We start from the raw sequence: 20550 nt of genomic DNA, 5'->3' as shown, positions 1-20550 counted from the left end.
TGCCTTCTTTTTTTCTTTTTCTACGGAACAGTGTGCCTTGGAAATCCTGTAATAAGTTTTCCGGAAAGTATTGTACACATTGAGCTACTCTACAAAGGAGACTAACTCAAACCTCTTAATTGCTATTGATCTAACCCGTCGCAAAGAGCACCTGGTTGTTGTTGGTATGATCAAGGACCCACGCAGTGCTCCTATCCAATCGTTTGAAGCATAATGTGTGTGTCAAGTTTGGTGCAAATCAGACTAAATGTTCACAAGTAACATGTTTACAACGCATTGTTACAAAATCTGACTGGGTGTGTCATACAGTAGCAACCTTCAGAATGACACAACGATTTGTCCCTAGATGCCACACAGCGGGTTTTGTGAGAATGAGGTGGACAACCTTGGAGTACTAGCAGAGAGAGAAGCCTTTTCCAAATAAAGCAAACATCAAAGATTCTCAAATAAAGCATGTTTTTTTTTTTAAGCTGTAGAGAAATTATAGCTGTGTGTGTACAAAGTGTTGTGTCAATTGGACCTACGGTGTACGAGTTACGGACTTTCAAAGTTAGAGGTTTTGACCTTGGATTATAGCGCCACCATCTGGCCGATAGGTGTGATATTTGTTGTGACCCATCGGCAGACCGATATCTATCATCGTGGTGAATTTCATGTCTCTATCCATCCACACTACTATGTCATTTTTATTTATATTTGTATTTGTATTTTGGATGGACTGACAAGAAAGACCTACTGACTTATACTAGCTGCATCTACATGTTCAATTAAAACACCACAGTGGCACTTTCCAAAATAACACTCACGATCTCCTTGGCAGACAAAGCCACATTCGAAAAACCTTGCTTTTGTATCTCCCCCAGCATGGTGCTGGAAAGGGAACTCAAGTTGATTACATGCTGCTGTATCTCTCCTCCTTAGCACTTGAAAGAGAATTTTAGATGTTGTTTAATATTAATCGTGAATACATTACCACCCTGGCATGCTTTACTGTCTTTACAGTTACAAATGTGAATCAGGACACATTAGATCACCTTATGTAACTCTGAGCGCTCCCCGTTAATGACTGCACGAGGGCTTACTCGCTACCAAGTGCTTTTCTGAACCCTGCAGAATGTTTTTTTTGATGTTCCTCAGCGGTCCACGCACTCACTGTCACTCTGCAGGGTTCTACATCAAATACCACCGCAGTACTTTTCCATACTACTCAAGAGAAGAGCAAAGATTTAAGGTCTCTTTAAAGGTATGATGAAGGGGCGCAGGGTGAACTGTGATATATGAAAATCCCCGGATCCTCTCTGATCCAGAGCTGTAATGAGACCCACTTAAGTCACAGAGCCTTTATACTTTTATACCGTACAGTACATTCCCCCACTCAACAGAATGCCAGAGTTTCACTGGTTTCCACATTGATTTTCTACCACAAGTAGCACAATTTAGTCCCTTCTATCTCCCCCCCCCCTCCACAAAAGCAGTGGATGTTTGTGTGCGTGTGGTCATGGAAATGAAGATGCTCTCTCTCTCTCTCTCTCTCTCTCTCTCTCTCTCTCTCTCTCTCTCTCTCTCTCTCTCTCTCTCTCTCTCTCTCTCTCTCTCTCTCTCTCTCTCTCTCTCTCTCTCTCTCTCTCTCTCTCTCTCTCTCTCTTTCTTTCTCTCCCCCCCCCCCCCACAAAGGCAGTGGATGTTTGTGTGTGTGTGTGTCCATGGAAATGAAGATGCTCTCTATCTTCTCCTCTCTATTCTCTCTCTCTCTCTCTCTCTATTCTCTCTCTCTCTGTCTCTCTCTTTCTTTCTCTCTCTCCCCCCCCCCCACAAAAACAGTGGATGTTTGTGTGTGTGTGGTCGTGGAAATGAAGATGCTCTCTCTCTCTCTCTCTCTCTCTCTCTCTCTCTCTCTCTCTCTCTCTCTCTCTCTCTCTCTCTCTCTCTCTCTCTCTCTCTCTCTCTCTCTCTCTCTCTCTACCTCAGGTGTCAGTCAGTTAGTCCAGCCCACCTGTGTTAGCATGTGGATTAATTCCTTGCTTGTTATCTGGTCGTAGATGTAATAAGGGGCAGTCCTGGGCGGCGGAGAGTAATCAGGCTGGAAGGCAGCGGCACCTCTTTTCGCTACCCTTCCTTCCTCCCTCTCTCTCTCTCTCTCTCTCTCTGCTCCCTTCCTCCCCTTCCCATCCCATCCCATCCCCACAGCTGATAGCCAAGTCAGACACGTTGGAGAGGATTAAGCTAATGTGATGGCAAAGCCACCTAGCAGGGGGCCACGGGGTGATCTCCAGAGACAGGGGCTTGGCATCCGGGGGAGTAACTTGTCGAGACCTGGCAAATACTCAGGATATTAATCCTTTCTGTAATGGCCCTGGACTATAAGGTTTGAGTCTTGTCTCCGAGTGCAGCTTAATTGCTTAAATGCCGACGTGAAGCAGCCCCTCTGGGATTCCGTGTGGGTTTTTCTGTCATCGTAGCAACCAAACAATACTTGATTTTGTGGTAGCTTTTCTGTGAAATGTGCAATGCAGTGCCAGCTAGTTTGTTTTCCGGTGTTAATTTGCACGAGTCGGTTAAAACGTGCTTGACAGGCTTGTGGTTGATTTTCTGGTTGACAATCCCTTTCATGAAGGTGTGTTTATTGTGATCAAATCATTAGCATGTCATGCCTTTGATGTGAGGGTTGTGATGAGGTCAAAGTGGAGGAATAGGTCAAATTTGCAACCCCTTGCAATATTTTTTAAAGGTCACATATTATGAAAAACTCTTTTTCAGTGCTGGTGCTACATACTACATTTGACCTCCAACATCTAGTTTGACAGTTTGATCTGAATTTCGTGAGCCAGGCGCACCGGAGTTCACTCACAGTCCCGGAGCGCAGGGTTGGGGAGCAGCAGCTCATTCCCATTTAAAGCTACGGACACAGAAAGAGCCTGTCGAGTACAGCACTAAAACAGAGGGGTATAGAGAGGCTTACTAGAATGCATAATCTGAGTGGTATTTTTCTGCAAAAGAAAACTTCAAAGACATGTTTTAGGGACCTCAGAGACCTATATGAACTTGTTGAAAAGGACTATAAAAAAGATGTGATCTTTAAGAAATGGTTGATCTTTGAAAACTTTGAAAAGTGTAAAATGACAACTTCCTATAGTAACCGAGTGAAACAACAAAATGGCAAAGAACTTACATTTTTAAAAGACTCACCGATCCCAGTGATCACCATCATCAGTTAAAGTTGTTGTTGTTGTTGTTGTTGGTGGTGGTTGTTGTTGCCTCTGACTGACATCCGTGTCTATCTCTGTCTACAGGTCTTCTCATAGGTTCCGGCTGTGCTCTCTATCCTCTGGGGTGGGACAGTGAGGAGGTACGACAGACCTGCAACAACAGCTCGGACCAGTTTGTACTGGGTAAGTGAGGTTTCTCTATCAGGAATATGCATCATACGCTCCTGAAGCTTAACAAGAGACAAGGGAGGTTGTAATAGTTCAGTACAACTGTTTATTCAATTCAGATGCTTTTAGGCAATGATTCGAAAACCATAGGGTGTTGTTGGTCCTTATAATAATAATAATAATAATAACTTTATTTATATAGCACTTTTCATACAAGATGCAGCCCAAAGTGCTTCACATTACATGATAAAAGAAAGATAAAACAATGAATAATAACAGATTAAAAAAGAAAAGAAGAAAAAAAGAACATAAAGTAAACCACACAGTCAAAATCACAGTAAAGAAAATGGATAAAATCAAGTATTTAAAGAAAAATAATAAAAAGAGTTGCTAATTAAAAGCAATATTAAAAAGGTATGTTTTCAACTGTCGTTTAAAGATGTCCACTGAGCCAGCCTCTCTAATATTTTTTGGGATTGTGTTCCACAGTTGTGGTGCATAGAATTTAAAAGCAGATGCCCCAATTTTCCTTTGGGGCACCCCAGGAACAATTAAAAGACCAGCTGTGGAGGACCTTAGGGCTCGTGAGGGGACATAAAAGGACAGGAGATCGGAAATGTACGATGGTGCTAAATTGTTAAGAGCTTTAAAAACAAGTAGAAGGACTTTAAAATCAATTCTAAAAGATACAGGGAGCCAATGCAATGCTGCTAAAACTGGAGTAATATGCTCTCTCTTCCTTGTTTTCGTTAAAAGTCTAGCAGCAGAGTTCTGAATTAGCTGTAGCTTGTCTATTGATTTTTTTTGGAAGACCAGTAAAAAGAGCATTGCAATAGTCCAGTCTGCTTGAAATAAAAGCAAGAATCAATTTCTCAGCATCCTGTTGGGTTAAAAACAATCGAACTTTAGCAATGTTTCTTAGATGGAAAAGGGCTGTTTTGGTCACCTTATTTATGTGGGTATTAAAACTTAAAACAGAGTCTAAAATTACACCTAGGCTAGTTACTTCCGGTTTATTCTGGTGAGCAGGGGTGCAGTCGTAATATCAGAACTGCCTGGACGCCACGTGCACGCGTGCTCCCGCGCACGCGCGCGCACATACACGCGCATACATGTTCCCTCGCATGTGCACAGACCAGCTCAAGCAAACCCCCCACAGGGCTTGTATTTTGGTCTTGCACTTCTCTTTCTTTGTTATGCTATGCAAAGACTAGGTGATAAGTGCCGGGTACTTGGTGCACGGCGCGACAGTAGAGTGAAAGTTGTGAACGCATTTTTGTGTGCGCGCGCGTGCACATCCGTGCGCGCACTTCTGCTCAGCGAACTGCTAGGACGGCGTGGTACAGAGTGGTACCACCACTGCATCACTGCTGGTGAGCCAAACTTCCCAACCCATTAAAAAGTGCTTCCCTTTTGGCTTTAGCCGGGCCTACTAAAATAATTTCTGTCTTATGTGATTAAAGAACCAGTACGTTGATGTTAATTAAGTCAGAAAAAGCTTATCGTGGAATGTTAAAGGAACACAACAACATTTTGGGAAATTAGCTTATCGTCTTCTCCAGAGAGAGACAAGAAGATAGATACCAAGGGATCATCCCTATGTTCCCCGGGTCCTATGTTCCCCGGGTCCTATGTTCCCCGGGTTCTATGTTCCCCGCTTTGATTGATTAATAGATTGAAATTTATTTTTATTTTTATTATTTTATTAATTATTAATGTCCGCCTTGTTTCGAACGGTTAAGCTTAGGCCCTCTTTCAATCAATCAATCAATCAAAGCAGGGAACATAGAACCCGGGGAACATAGGACCTGGGGAACATAGATATGCTCCCGATACCAACTCCTGTTGCTTCAGTTTGGATTCTTGTCGCTTTCGCTCCCCAGCTGTTGTACCGCTGGATTCATGCATTCCACTGCCTCTTATTAACCGTGTGTAAAATGTATGCCTGTATCCTGATTAAGTCCATATGTTCCCTGGGAGTGTTTCTTGAAATAGAGGCGCTGTTAAAGAACACGCCAACATTTGGGGAAATTTCCTTATCGTCTTCTCCAGAGAGAGACAAGAAGATAGATACCAGTTTTCTCTCTGTGCGTTCAGTAGAAAGCCATCTGGCTGCACGTTAGCCTAGCTTAGCACAATGAATGGAAGCGGACATGGCCGGTTAGCCTAGGCATTGTCCAACTAACATCTCTCCCGAAGGCTAACCGGCCATGTCCGCTTCCATTCATTGTGCTAAGCTAGGCTAACGTGCAGCCAGATAGCTTTCTACTGAACGCACAGAGAGGATACTGGTATATATCTTCCTGGCTTTCTCTGGAGAAGACGGTAAGCTAATTCCCCAAAATGTTGGCGTGTTCCTTTAATGTCAGGGGTGTCCTTTCTTCAGCTTCAGATGTATCTTTAGATTTGTTCTCTAACTGTTTTAGGTCACCCTCTCTGAGCACTGCCAACTCTCAGTAGGTTGAGGGGGCGTAGCCCTCGGTTCATTGAAAGGAGATGTCAAGTTAGTATCATAATAGACCCCTCACGGGTGACATGTTCTCCGCCTGCCCCCGAGTCTCCAGAATCTCCCGCAGCTAAAGGAAAATGGATGGACTATTAATAGATGGCTCCTTTAGCTTCGTCTGTGGTCCATGCAGGCTGTGGTTCCGTGAACAAAGCCTTCTAACATACATCTCTCTCTCTCTCTGATAAGGCAGGGGATTTTGAATTTGAAGTGTCAGTAAAAAAAAAAAAAAAGGGAAAAATCACTTGCCAAAAACATAAAACACAATTTTCCCATTAACCCCACATGCAGTATCAAGGACAAAGCGACTGGTAAACAGCAAAGGAGAAGAATGTTCATTTCAGAAACGTCCCCCGGGGCTTGTCATAATGATGTGAACGCGTGAGAGGTCTATATATGAAGCTTTCAAATGGAGACAAATTCATGGGACCAGTGTGATCGGTTGCTATGGGAGATTAGTATTGGTGAAGCTGTGCTAGCAAGTAATAAACAAACTGTCACCACTGCTGTGGATATTTTTGAAATATCAAACTATAAAGGAAGGAATCTCTGCATGTATGTAGTTTGCACGTTCGCAGGGTGTATTGCTAGGGACCCAGGGGAGTGCAGTGGTGCCATTTGGACAGATGGTGGCGCTATAACAAGGAACTTTACATTTTGGGCCAAGCAATCTGCCATTCTGAGTGGGTACACGTTTAACTAAATTGTAGTAACCAGTAGATAATGCAATCTTTTCAGGAACTATGACATGGTTTAACTCTGATGACAAGTTTCTCAAGGGGATTTAGTCATATTTCCACAATACTCACAGCTATAACATTTTGGGTAACATTACATCGATATGCCTTCTGTTAAACACTGCAACGAGACTGAAAAACACGATTTTCATTATACTTTAAGATACATTTTAGTACACATATGCCAATGTGACAGAACCGATTCAATCTGCAATAACTGAATGTATTAGACTAAGTTATTATTTCATAGCATTATGTCAAAAGATTTATTGCATGAAGAGCAACATTTTATTTTTATTTTCAATTCATTTAGATAAACATTTTACAGAACGATGCAATTCGATCTCCGCATGTCATGTTGATGCGTCGCGATTATTCTTCACAATACACACACATTCAGATGTACCGTCCTAATCCGTCAATCTGTTAAAAAAAAAAAAAGACTCAATAGAGAGAAGCGTGTATTAGGAATGGGTAGCCTGGTTGCTTCAACAGGCATGTTGACATAATGTATATCGCAAAGATCTTTTTATTTGATGCTAATCCTTATATATTATTCCTCATACAGTATATCCTGGTTTATCCTATAATGATGATCGTATATACTTTTGGTATTAGTCAATATATGAAATTCAGTTTGGGATATATGCAAGTAGGCATGGCCTCATACATGAATTAATGCTCAGATTGGGTTTGTGTGATCACTATGAAATTGTGTGAACATGTCAGACTGTAAACCATGCATATCAAATTTCATCTAAATCCATCAAGGGAGGGCTGAACCGCCGGGCGATGAATTAAAGAGGCACCGGAAAACAACGCCGATTTATTTCGCACATAATCTCACACATATCTCACGGCTCTAAACTGTTTTACACACATTAATTTAGTTTGACAGTTATTGAGAGTTAATGAGTTTGAATATGGCCACCACTCCTTCGGATGAGACGCTAAACCGAGGTCCTGACTGAATTCGGTCGTTAAACAACCCAAGGACGCCTATCGCAAAGAGTAGGGGACGTTCCAAAGAGTAGGGGACGTTCCCTGACGTTCCTGGTCAAATTCCCAATCAGGTCTCTGACATCAAGGCCACCTAATCATCCCTCCCCCCTTAATTGGCTTGGGTTGGGTGCTACCAGTGGTGGTGAAGGAGGCTAATTCCACCCTACATTGTGGGGAGCGCTTTGAGTGTCTAGAAAAGCGCTATATAAATGTAATGATCATTCATTCACCAGTGATGTCATCAGAGGACACTGAATCCTTATGTTGTGTTAATTACAGCTCGACGAAATGATGTAGATGGAAAAAAAATAGACATAAGGATTGCAATAGGGATTGCTATTTTTTCATCTGCATCATTTCATCGACACACAAGGGTTCAGTGTCCTCTGATGACATCACTGGTGGTGGCCAAACTCGTTAACTGTCAAACTAAATTAATGAGTGTAAAACAGTTTAGGATATGTGTGACATTGTGTGCTAAATAAACCAGCATTGTTTTTCGGTGAAGTGCCCCTTTAAGTGATTAGCAATTCAAATTGATCAATTATTTTCACAAAGACTGACGCATAACTGTCACGTTCTTACTGAACAGATCCCCCTATCTTTATTCATATTTCTGAGTGTCAAAGCCTAATCTTTGAACATTTTCAAACAACCCTTCACCCTTGACAGCTTTTAATACTCCAATACTCCCATATTAAATTCCCAGATTTCTTGTGAACACAAATCACTTAATATTCAAAATGACTGTTTCGTTTGACATCTTGCTTTCTTAGAAAGAACACACAGAACTCAGACTTTCTGCACAAAAACCCATCTAAATAAATGCAAGCTACAGCACTTGTATCAGTGCGCTGTGCTATCTATATTCATTGTATATATACAAAAAAAAATATATATATTGTTTATTTAGATTATTAAATAGCAGCCAGGAACGTGGTAACGAATAACAAACAGCTGATACAAATCAACACAATACCATCATCACAAAAACCCATTATTAGTAAGCAAAATAGTAATATTGACTGTTTCGATATGCGGTACACATGCAAGTAGGGGTCAACCAGAAAGATCTAGATAATCTGATTAATTTAGTTAAGATGTTTGTTGTTCCTCAAACATCTCACTCATGACTTCTACATTTATAATAATAATAATATAATAATACACTTTATTTGTATAGCACCTTTCATACAAGAATTGCAGTAAAAAAAGACAGGCATAAAATTAGCAAGAGCAATGCATAAAGTGCAGATTTATAATTAGGCATAACATTTGCATAAAATAGACAGCAGCAAAATAGACAAAGTCAAGGTATAGAACATTAAATCACATAGTTTTTCATATTAGGATCTAACATCTTAATATGCCTCTTTATTTACGTTTTGAATGAGTTGTTTAATGATGCACATCATTTCTACCTGAGAGAAAATAAATAAAGGGACTGTAATATACATTATTCGTAGGGAGACAGTTCCTGTTTTAATATGGGTTTGGTTTTGGCTGATGAGTAACAGGCTACTGTATACTACCACATCTCCTTCCAGATTCTTGTCCAGAGAGTGTGACTTTGCCACAGTGCTGAGACGTGCCTGTTGACCAGGCACTATGTTTGTGAATGACTTAAAACAATGTTAAGTGCATTTGTTTTGGCAAGGCGAACACATTTTCTCACAAGGAAGGGACATTTAGCGGTTTGAAGAAAGCTTACGGCATCTCTTCAAACTATCCTAATGTTGACGTTGAGATAACATGGACGCTGTAGCGTTCTCCATGTATAGTAGAGATAGCATCCAAGCAGATTGTATCTGTCATTTGAATGCACAGTAATACACAGAGAATAATAATAATAATGTCTGAATAAAAGAGAAAGAGAAAATAAAAAAGAACCTTCTGTGTTTTACTATTGTGTACTATGCTACTATGTCTATACTACTATCTACTTTGTACTTTGCTACTATGCCTATACTACTACCTACTATGCTAATATGTCTATACTACTGTGCACTCTGAGCGTAGCACTCAAGTTTGTCACTGCTAGACAAACAATACCACTTACCCTTAGCCGCCAGAGGTTTAACCCTCCTGCTGACTTGTTGTACACAATTTGGATAAAGTGACTAAATGTGAATGTAATGTCAAATAGTGTAGATGTCAAAGACCCATAGGATATTACTGAATGAATGATAAAAAATATATATACAGTATATAAAATAAACGTCATGCCCACTACAGAAGAAACACTATAAAATATGAAAATATCTCACGTAAGTAAGTAAAACTTTATTTATACTGTAAGTGCTTTACAGCATTTTTTTAAAACATCAGTAAAAATACAATACGAAGAAACATGTGAAGAGAAGAATAAAACATTAAAATGAGCTAAAACAACAGAATAGACAACAAAAATACAGAAAGAAAGGACTATATAGGTGTTTAAAAAGCCTGCCTGTAGATTGAAGTACGTTTTTAGCTGCCTTTTAATTCATTGAGCGCCACGCCCTTTCCCCATCTGTACTGCCTGGCGCCAGCTTTTTTTGACCATTTTCACGATATTTCACGATCTTTGCAGAGCTATTGTATATTCTATATTATAGCTATGGAGACAATAGTATGGCTCATTTGACAAACACTATTTATAGTCCAACATGTAAAAAAGCGTTCGTTTCTACATACCCTTGTTCGTTCACGATCCCAAGATAAACATTGCCCCGTTTCAAAATAATCCAGGCTGGTTTTCTAGATCGTGAGATAAAGTGTGTTTTGTGCAGCGTATGCGCAAATCTTGCGGCTGCTTGCTTGATACCTATATTATTGCCAGGTCAAAGGTAAACACATGACCTTGTTTCTTCACAAAGCCGGGGGGGGGGGGGGGGGGGGGGGTCGTTTATCTGACGCTGCGATCATATAAACGCATGTTTTATGATGGAGTTTCGGTAAAGTACACGTAAAATAGACGTTACCTTTGGTTTAGAGGTACTCCATTTCTCACTTCGAGTCCAAAAGTGTCTTGAATCAGAACAGGATCAATACATATAACGTTAGGTAGCCCTCATCCGTCTTCTTCATCTGCTCGGGCCAGACTATAGACGGAGCCGAATAGGTTTCCTATTCAAGTTCAAGTTTCTTTATTAGTTGTCATACAAAAATACAGAATACTTTTATATGAAATGCTTTTTCCTGTTTTGCTGTGTGCTAGATAAAAATAGATAAGTATAAAATAGAAAGTCAAAAGTACGTAAACAAGTGTAAACAAAAGTGTTCAATATACATACAATATACAATACAGAGTAGAATTTTTTTTAACTGAGTTACAATACAATATACAGTACAATACAGAAATGGGATGAGGTACAACTTAGGGTAAGGTGCAATGAGGTATGAGTTGTAGTACCAATTTACCAATAAATATTAAGTGTGTTAAAGTGGGTGCTACAGTGAGTTATTTATTTAAAGTGAGTGTGTACGTGTGGATGTGTGTGCTGTGAGTGTATTTGATCGTTTGTTACATAGTGTTATTGTCGATGGCTTGGGAATAGAAGCTCCTTCTGAGTCTCTCTGTGCTTGCCATGAGACTGGTATCGCTTACCTGACCGCAGCAGTTCAAAGAGGCAGTTGGTTTGGGTGGCTAGAGTCTTTGATTATTCTCTTAGTCTTACCCCTGCAACGCTTGTTGTAAATTTCTTGGAGAGTGGGAAGCCCACCTCCAATTGTGCGTTCGGCTGAATGGGCCACTCTCTGTAGTCTGCTACGGTCTTGTGCGGTGCTATTCCCAAACCAGTAGGTGATATTGCCAGTCAGGATGCTCTCTATTGGGCATGAGTAGAAGTTCTTAAGGATCTTCTGACTCACTTTGAACTTCCTTAGGCGCCTAAGGAAGTAGAGGCGTTGCCGTGCCTTCTTGACTACACTGTCAATGTGTGTGGTCCATGTCAAGTTCTCGGATATGTGGACTCCGAGGTACTTAAAACTGTTCACTCTCTCGACCGGTGCCCCGTCGATGCTATGGGGGCTGTAGTCCCTGAGTCTGGTGGAAAACGCACCTTATCGTCCATAATCATCATCCATATAATCCATGTTGTCTTTTTCATAATATCCAATAGTTTTTGTTTTAGTTTCGCGATTGTCGAACGTGTCCTGCTCACTGCTGCTCACAACGAGTACCTAGTTGTTTTGGGGCTGTGGGGGCTGGCACTAATACACTAATAGCTGGCTCATGCATGTTCATAAGATAGGCGATACTGCCACCTGGTGAGATTCGATCGTCATTGCAATTCCAACTTGGCAGATGAGCCAGTTGAGTGTTTAGAATGGGGATCAAAGGAAAAATATCAAAGGATACAAAAACGAGTATACTCGTTATTGGCGCTCAAGCGTTGGCGGCGAAAAACACAAGTATACTCGTTATTGGCGCCCAATGAGTTAAAAATGAGCTCTGAGGGAGCGTTTCTCCCATGTTCAGATAGCGTACGCCACCGATCCGTCATGCTAACTGTCCTCTATGATGTCTTTTTCTCCCCCAGGTTCCTGCCAAATCGGTTGGGCCTACTACTGCACGGGGGCGGGCGCAGCGGCGGCCATGTTGCTGTGTACCTGGATGGCCTGTTTCGCCGGAAGGAAACAGAAGCAGTACCCGTACTAGAGGCGAGGCGTCTGGGGGGACCCAGAGGAGGAAGCAGTACCCGTACTAGAGGAGAGGCGGCGGGGGGAGAGGGGGGGGACTCGGGAAGGAAGGACACACAGCGAGCCCCGGGCTGCGGAGCAAAGGGAGGGCGACTCTGTGGACTCAGCACAGCACAGACAGCAGGCACCAAAAGACACTTACGTCTGCTCATCACGTGGGCCGGCGCACCGTTGACAATTGCAGGGACTGTTTTGATATGCGGTACACATACAAAGTACACACAGCTTTGAAAACGTCTGTCTCCGAAAATTATTCTATTCTAAAAAAAAGAAAAAAAGAAAAAAAATATGTACGGACCAATTCTATTTGTATAACTGTTCTGTAACTATCTATTTTGTTTTGGTTTTAAAGAGTGCTTTATTTCTTTTTCTCTCTCTCTCTTCCTCCACACCTCTCTGGTCATCGATGTTCTTGTGGTACTGTGACCCCTGTGACAAAGAGAAAAGTGATCTTTTTTTGTTTCATTGTTACGTGAAAGTGTTTCTGTGTCTTCTTCATGGCTCGTTATTGCCTTAAACACATACCCAATTGCAATAATCACTATACTATATATATATACAAAAAAAAAGAGAAATCCAACAACGGCTGCCTGCTTCATGGAGCCCTCTCTCTCTCTCTCTCCGATCCCACATGTCTAATCATAGTGTTGTATTTAACAAGTTCTGAAGACATAAGTTGTGTATGATAATGTATTTTATCATATTAGCACATGTTTTGTATTCACACTTTGAGTTATCCTTTGACGTTATTCTCATTTTGTAAATAAATGTTTATCTACATTCTGTGCTCAAGGTGTCTCTTTAAGGAATCATGCAGCGTTTACTAGAAAAGCGGTTACATACCGCGCCCGCTTTGCCCTCACGTCCCGGGGCGCCTTTTTTCCCATGACCTCTCGTGTCGAGTTCGTGCGGGAGTTCCTTCTTGAATCGATGCTTCGAGGACGGGGAGGGGCGGCCAAAGTGAATGCTACTTTTGCCTGTATTGATTAAGTAAATCCTTTGACCTCTAGGGAGATTATTTGCCTTTGATGAGGTCACTCAACTTCAAAGCAAGAGTCCCGACGTGGACCACGGCCCCCATGTGGCGAGATCATAGCCTGGAATGCAGAGAAGCTGAGGGAGCATATATCCCTCCACACGGGTATTGCGATTCAGTTTTCTTTTTGTGCAATACTCAGCATTTCATCGATTTTTAATGGGTAAATTACACACATGGCTATAGTTCACGTGTTGTGTTTAATTAAAAGGTTACGGCGTTGTAACCTCGTATCGCCAGCTGGCCGGTGCTGCAGCGGGTTCACATCCCTACAAATATATCGTGACGTACTGTATATTGTACCACCGGGCTCTGAACACAGCCCTAAGAGAAGCTATACATCCATCGGCTTAATGCAGAGGGCATCTCATCGCTCCTCCACCTGCTTTCATAGTGTGAATAATAGTATTTTCATAGCAATTGCCCCGGTGCTGTGGCTGCTTCATCAAAGAGGTGAGCCGTTCCCGGCTTCAACCGTGCACTCACTCTTTCTGGTAACACATGATGCGTCCCTCTTTTCTTTTTCCCCCTTTGTCATCAAACAATGCTTTATAGATTAATTCAGGACTGGGTGTGTACAGTGTGTAAACTCCTTGAGAAAATGAGGTTGTTTTGGATGTGCATAGCTCTCATTAGTGCAGGGCCTGCTCTCACAGAATGCATAGCATCCCCCTGACGATGGCATCCCTCCCCCCCGTACCCGCCCCCATCCCCTATCGCCGCCTGAGAAATCTCTCTCTCAGTACTTTCTCTGTTTAATAAGTCAGTATTGCTCCTCTTCGCGCTGCTCTCTCTCTCTGTCTGATCTCTTGTGCCGGTTGATATTGCCACTGATTTTTGCAGGGTGCCGACCAGATCCTCATCATCCCTCACAGACACATTGGGGTCAAGTTGGAGAGTTTGCCTCCCTTACACCAGCACCACAGACTGACTGACAGGGTGCACAATGCAGTCCCAGATAGGTCCTTACAACAGGCAAAGCTGTGATGCCATGAGTGGTGATAAGCATACGATCTGCATGCCTGGTACTGTACCAATATCCTTACAAATAGGTACCATGGTAGTTTGATGGTAATTGTAATTTCGGTTTTATCATGGCACCGGCCAATGTATAAATAATATACCATGGTACTGCCATCATGTATTACCATGACGCAACTTTTGCGCATAAATAATACCATCATGGTATAATCCAATTGAAACCATGATGTCAATATCACGATGGCAATATCATGGTATATATCTATCTTTTGGTCTCTACCACCATAATGATCAAAAAGTGATGAAAATACCATGATTGTTTTTTGGATATACTTTTTCATACGGGTGCAAAGAATTCGTTTTTTTATTTTGCTATTCTTTTCACTCAACACCACTCAATCTCGGGTTGTTTGTGCGCCCACGGGGCAGGTCAGCCTGTATCATAATTGTTTCCCTTTGCGCAGAGTGGAGAGAGAAGAGCTTGTCGCATCCAATCTGTGATGGCGTACACATGTACGGCTCTATACAGGATGAGTGAAAGAGATGGATGATGCGATAGTATCAAAGATGATTCTCCGGATCAGGGGAGGCTACATCAGGGTAGGGGGTCGAGAGAACCGCCGTACATTTTCTGGGTGTAAAATGTTCAGGCAAACATTGCATGAGTCCACAAAGTGATAGTCTCACTGTCAACAGAGAAGCTTCAGGCTGTAATATAGTTATTATTACACAATTAAGACTTTCCATTCTTGGGCTTCTAGTTTAGCCTACTTCTTGATTGGCCCGCCTTATTGCATATTTGAGCTTTTGAAATAAGAGGTATTTTTTTCTGATTTCAAATGTGTTCAGCCTACAGTTGTAACCCTGATGTCAGCACTTAATTAAAGGTTATCCGACAGAGTTCACTTTTGTTGATATTCTCATTTTCCCCCACATAGACAGATGTAGCAGTTCTCCTATAGTCTACAAGCTGAGTACATGTCCTCCTACTTCATGTACCCTAACCTTTGCAAACGTCAACGCTTTATTTGCTCTCACAAGGTCCCATCCGTGGTGTTAAATTCGGGGGCTAATATATTCAAGGCTTGTTTTGTTTTATTTATTCGCACGATAAAAGCTAATCTAAAGTACAACCAGAAACAATAAAAAAGAAAGATGTGTGCGGGCTGAGGAAAGAAACCCTACAGGGCATAAATACAAAGTCCTCACCTATATATATATATATATATATATATATATAAAACAAGTAAGTGAGATAAACATAATATTATTAATTCAATCACAAAATACAACAAACAACGTGTGTGTGAGTGTGTGTGTGTGTGTGTGTGTGTGTGTGTGTGTGTGTGTGTGTGTGTGTGTGTGTGTGTGTGTGTGTACACATGAGTGCACTTGTGTGTGAGGGTGTGAGTACGTGGGTGTAGGGCTACATTATGAAGGTGAGTTGATGGCTTGATTCATCAGACTGGCCCCCAATCTATGTTTGAAATGAGTTGGTCAATACCTATGTGTGTGTATTCCAGAGTAGGAAGCCTCTGTGTTTAATAGAGAACTGACTATGAGTGGGGGGGGGGGGGGGGGGGGGGGGGGGTGAAGATTATTGGATTGTCAAGGCTAAAAGCCGTACAATGGGAAATGGGGATACCGCACATGCTCAAGATTGTGCTGGTGGAATGTTTGGGTTCCAAATTAAATGGAAATCGTACTGAAAGGCTGACAGATTTGAACTGTGCATATGTATTGCCCCAATTTTTCACAGGATATGAAGTGACGGCAATGACATCTCCATTTACACAGTGCCAATGTCATCAACTAGTGGTCAAAAACTCCATTGGAAGACTCTGGGATCTAATCCAACTGTCAGCGGTACCTCCGGCTTGGTCAGTCGTCCCTACTAACACAATTGGCAGTGTTAGCGGGTGGGAAGCCGGTGGGGTATGTGTCCTGGTCGTTGTAAACTGCGACTCCTACTGGTCGGTCGGGGCGGCTGTTCAGCAGGGTGGGGATCTGGGGGAAATAGCGTGAACCTCTGCACGCGTTACATTCCCCCAGTGAAACTCCTCACTGTGAATGAATGAATGAAAACTTTATTTAACAGATTGCAGAATGGGTACAATACAGTACGGCTCAATACATACAATTGTTAAGGGGATGCAGACCTGAAAAAGACGTTTGTCTTGTTTCCATCAGGGTCCCCCATTTTCAATTCATATAGACATTTATGACATACACAACATACATGACATTTATGGCATAGGGACATATAGGTATTTAGTACTGATACATTTGTGACATAAACGGTATTCAAATATACAGTACTGTTACCCCTAGATCCTGACAGAGTTATACATATGATGGGGAGGGGACTGTACATTAGGAGGGGGTGGGTGGGTGGGAGAGAAATATCCATACGGCGGGGAGGGAATATGTACATGCGGTGGGGAGGAGACTGTCTATTAGGAGGTGGTGGGGGTTTTGGGCATTTACGGTGGCCAGTTTCGAATTGCAGCCTCCCGTAGGTGCTCTTTAAGAGCAGTTTTGAATGTGGGTAGGGATTCACATTCCTTTACAGCTTTGGGTAGGGCGTTCCACATTGATGTGGCATAATTGCGAAACGTGTTTAGTCCCTTGTTTGAGCCGAATCTGGGTTTAACATGATTTGTTGAGCTTCCTCTGGTGTAGTGGTTGTGGTATTCACTGACCTTTGGGAAGTATTTTGACATGTACATGGGTACCTTAGTCATATAGTGTATCTTGTAGACCAGGCCCATTGCAAGTTGCTGTACTCTGTCGTCTACTCTAAGCCATCCTAGGTTGTCAAAGTGGGCAGGGGTGAGGTGGGTTCTGGGGGTAAGGTCAAGTAGTAGTCTGACCAGTTTGTTTTGTGATGTTTGTAATTTTGTTTTAAGCGCCTTTGAGGTGCTTTGGTACCATGAGGTGCACGCATAGTCGTAGTACCCTTGAATGAGTGCTCCTGCCAGAGTCTTCAGGGTATTCTTGTTTACCAGAGAGGAGATCCGGTACAAGAATCTAGTTCGTTGGTTGACTTTTTTTATTACATTGGATGCCATTTTGTCACAGGAAAGATTTGCCTCTAGGATGGAACCCAGGTAGGTAATTTCGTCTTTCCATGTGACAATATTGTCACCCACTGCAACTGAGAAGCCGTCGGTCTTGCTGAGTTTGTTATTTGAACCGAAGAGAATGGACTCTGTTTTGCCCATGTGTAATGATAGTTTGTTATCAGCGAGCCATATGCAGATTTTGCCTAGTTCCGAGCTGAGGGTTTTTTCAACCTGCAACTTGTTCTTGTCAGAGACCAGCAGGGCTGAGTCGTCCGCAAACAGGAACAAGTTGCAGTCACAGGCTGACGACATGTAATTTGCATAAATTAGGAAAAGGTGAAAAGAAGCGGCTGGTGACTCCACATCGGAGGAGGCATGTGATAGTTCTACACCCTCCCCAGGCCGACAGTGGGGCAATGCATGCAATGACCAGGAAGGAAATGGGCATAACGACTAAATTGGGATGGGTGAAAATGACAGAAAGCCCAAAAAAAAATATTATAATAATCCATTGGATACCTTTAACTCTGATTTTCTACACTGCAAGAAATGTATCAGATGACCTAATAAAAAACATCATGTAGACCTACACGTTTGTTTTGAAGGGTTTAGCCCGTTTTTATTTTGCCGTATCTCTCTCAAGTGTCTTCAAGCCCCTCTGATGTTCATCTTCCTCTTTGTATACAGCGAGTACATTTCAAACACACTGTCATGCTGCCTGATGGCACTGAATGTATTTCAAGCTTTGAAAATGTATTGGTATTTTCTTTTTATGGCACATGGGATATGTTTTATTCATAAAGTTCAAAAGTTTAATTGCATTTGAAAAGAGGAAACCTTATGGCAGTGGGTCCCTAAACATGGCGACAGTCAACAGAACGGAAGCGTTTGAATTTTGCATAGCTACATTTGCATCGCCCACTGCTCCTTAATTTCAAACACTCGTCTGAATTGATGCACATCAGGCCACAGACCTCCGTTTGATAACATTTGAATGAATGAATGAATGAATTAATTAATGAATGAATGAATGAATGAATGAATGAATGAATGAATTAACACTTTATTTAACAGATTGCAAAATGGGTACAATACAGTACGGCTCAATAAACACAATTGTTAAGGGGATGCAGACCCGAGAAAGACGTTTGTCTTGTTTACATCATGATCAGGGTCCTCCATTTTCAATTCATAGTGACATTTATGACATATACACGACATACATGACATCATGACATATATGACATAGGGACATACATGACATACAGGTATATAGTACTGTTACATTTGTGACATATACGATATGCAAATATATAGTATTGTACCCAGAGATCCAGAAAATATATACATATGATGGGGAGGAGACTGTCCATTAGGAGGGGGTGGGTTGGGGGTTTGGACATTTACGGTGGCCAGTTTCGAATTGCAGCCTCCCGTAGGTGCTCTTTGAGAGCGGTTTTGAATGTGGGTAGGGATTACATTTTTTTTTACGGCTGTGGGTAGGGCGTTCCACATTGTTGTGGCATAATTGCGAAATGTGTTTAGTCCCTTTTTTTTGCCGAATCTGGGTTGCACATGATTTGTGGAACTCCCTCTGGTGTTGTGGGCATGGTATTCACTGACCTTTGGGAAGTATTTTGACATGTACATGGGTAACTGAGTGGTGTAGTGTATCTTGTAGACCAGGCCCATTGCAAGTTGCTGTACTCTGTCGTCTACTCTAAGCCATCCTACAGTAGGTAGTCAAAGTGGGCAGGGGTGAGGTGGGTTTTAGGAGTAAGGTCAAGCAGTAGTCTGACCAGTTTGTTTTGTGATGTTTGTAATCTTGTTTTTAGCGCCTTTGAGGTGCTTTGGTACCATGAGGTGCATGCATAGTCGTAGTACCCTTGAATGAGTGCTCCTGCCAGAGTCTTCAGGGTATTCTTGTTTACCAGAGAGGAGATCCGGTACAAGAATCTAGTTCGTTGGTTGACTTTTTTTTTATTACATTGGATGCCATTTTGTCACAGGAAATATTTGCCTCTAGGATGGAACCCAGGTATGTAATTTCATCTTTCCTTGTGACAATATTGTCACCCACTGTAACTGAGAAGCCGTCGGTCTTGCTGAGTTTGTTATTTGATCCGAAGAGAATGGACTCTGTTTTACCCAGGTGTAATGATAGTTTGTTATCAGCGAGCCAGGTGCATTCTGCCAAGTTCCGAGCTGAGGGTTTTTTCAACCTGCAACTTGTTCTTGTCAGAGACCAGCAGGGCTGAGTCGTCCGCAAACAGGAACAAGTTGCAGTCACAGGCTGACAACATGTAATTTGCATAAATTAGGAAAAGGTGAAAAGAAGCGGCTGGTGACTCCACATCGGAGGAGGCATGTGATAGTTCTACACCCTCCCCAGGCCGACAGTGGGGCAATGCATGCAATGACCAGGAAGGAAATGGGCATAACGACTAAATTGGGATGGGTGAAAATGACAGAAAGCCCAAAAAAAAAATATTATAATAATCCATTGGATACCTTTAACTCTGATTTTCTACACTGCAAGAAATGTATCAGATGACCTAATAAAAAACATCATGTAGACCTACACGTTTGTTTTGAAGGGTTTAGCCCGTTTTTATTTTGCCGTATCTCTCTCAAGTGTCTTCAAGCCCCTCTGATGTTCATCTTCCTCTTTGTATACAGCGAGTACATTTCAAACACACTGTCATGCTGCCTGATGGCACTGAATGTATTTCAAGCTTTGAAAATGTATTGGTATTTTCTTTTTATGGCACATGGGATATGTTTTATTCATAAAGTTCAAAAGTTTAATTGCATTTGAAAAGAGGAAACCTTATGGCAGTGGGTCCCTAAACATGGCGACAGTCAACAGAACAGAAGCGTTTGAATTTTGCATAGCTACATTTGCATCGCCCACTGCTCCTTAATTTCAAACACTCGTCTGAATTGATGCACATCAGGCCACAGACCTCCGTTTGATAACATTTGAATGAATGAATGAATGAATGAATGAATGAATGAATGAATGAATGAATGAATGAATGAATAAACACTTTATTTAACAGATTGCAAAATGGGTACAATACAGTACGGCTCAATAAACACAATTGTTAAGGGGATGCAGACCCGAGAAAGACGTTTGTCTTGTTTACATCATGATCAGGGTCCC

At 41.9% G+C, this 20550-nt stretch overlaps 1 protein-coding gene across 1 annotated transcript; it reads left to right on the top strand.

Annotated features, from left to right (window-relative positions):
- Window positions 1-346: 346 nt before the first annotated feature.
- LOC311225205 (LHFPL tetraspan subfamily member 6 protein) lies at window positions 347-15222 on the top strand (the record flags this gene model as incomplete). Its single annotated transcript, XM_084310413.1, has 3 exons — window positions 347-365; window positions 3291-3389; window positions 12143-15222. The coding sequence occupies 3 exons, from the start codon at window positions 347-349 to the stop codon at window positions 12259-12261; spliced, it is 237 nt and encodes a 78-aa protein (XP_084166539.1). The 3' UTR covers window positions 12262-15222.
- Window positions 15223-20550: the final 5328 nt, after the last annotated feature.

Source organism: Notolepis coatsorum (assembly GCF_963971535.1).
Source record: "Notolepis coatsorum genome assembly, chromosome: 1".
In the NCBI taxonomy this organism is placed as follows: domain Eukaryota; kingdom Metazoa; phylum Chordata; class Actinopteri; order Aulopiformes; family Paralepididae; genus Notolepis; species Notolepis coatsorum.
The sequence above is the reverse complement of the archived record's forward strand: the minus strand, read 5'-3'. Positions and strand labels throughout refer to the sequence as shown.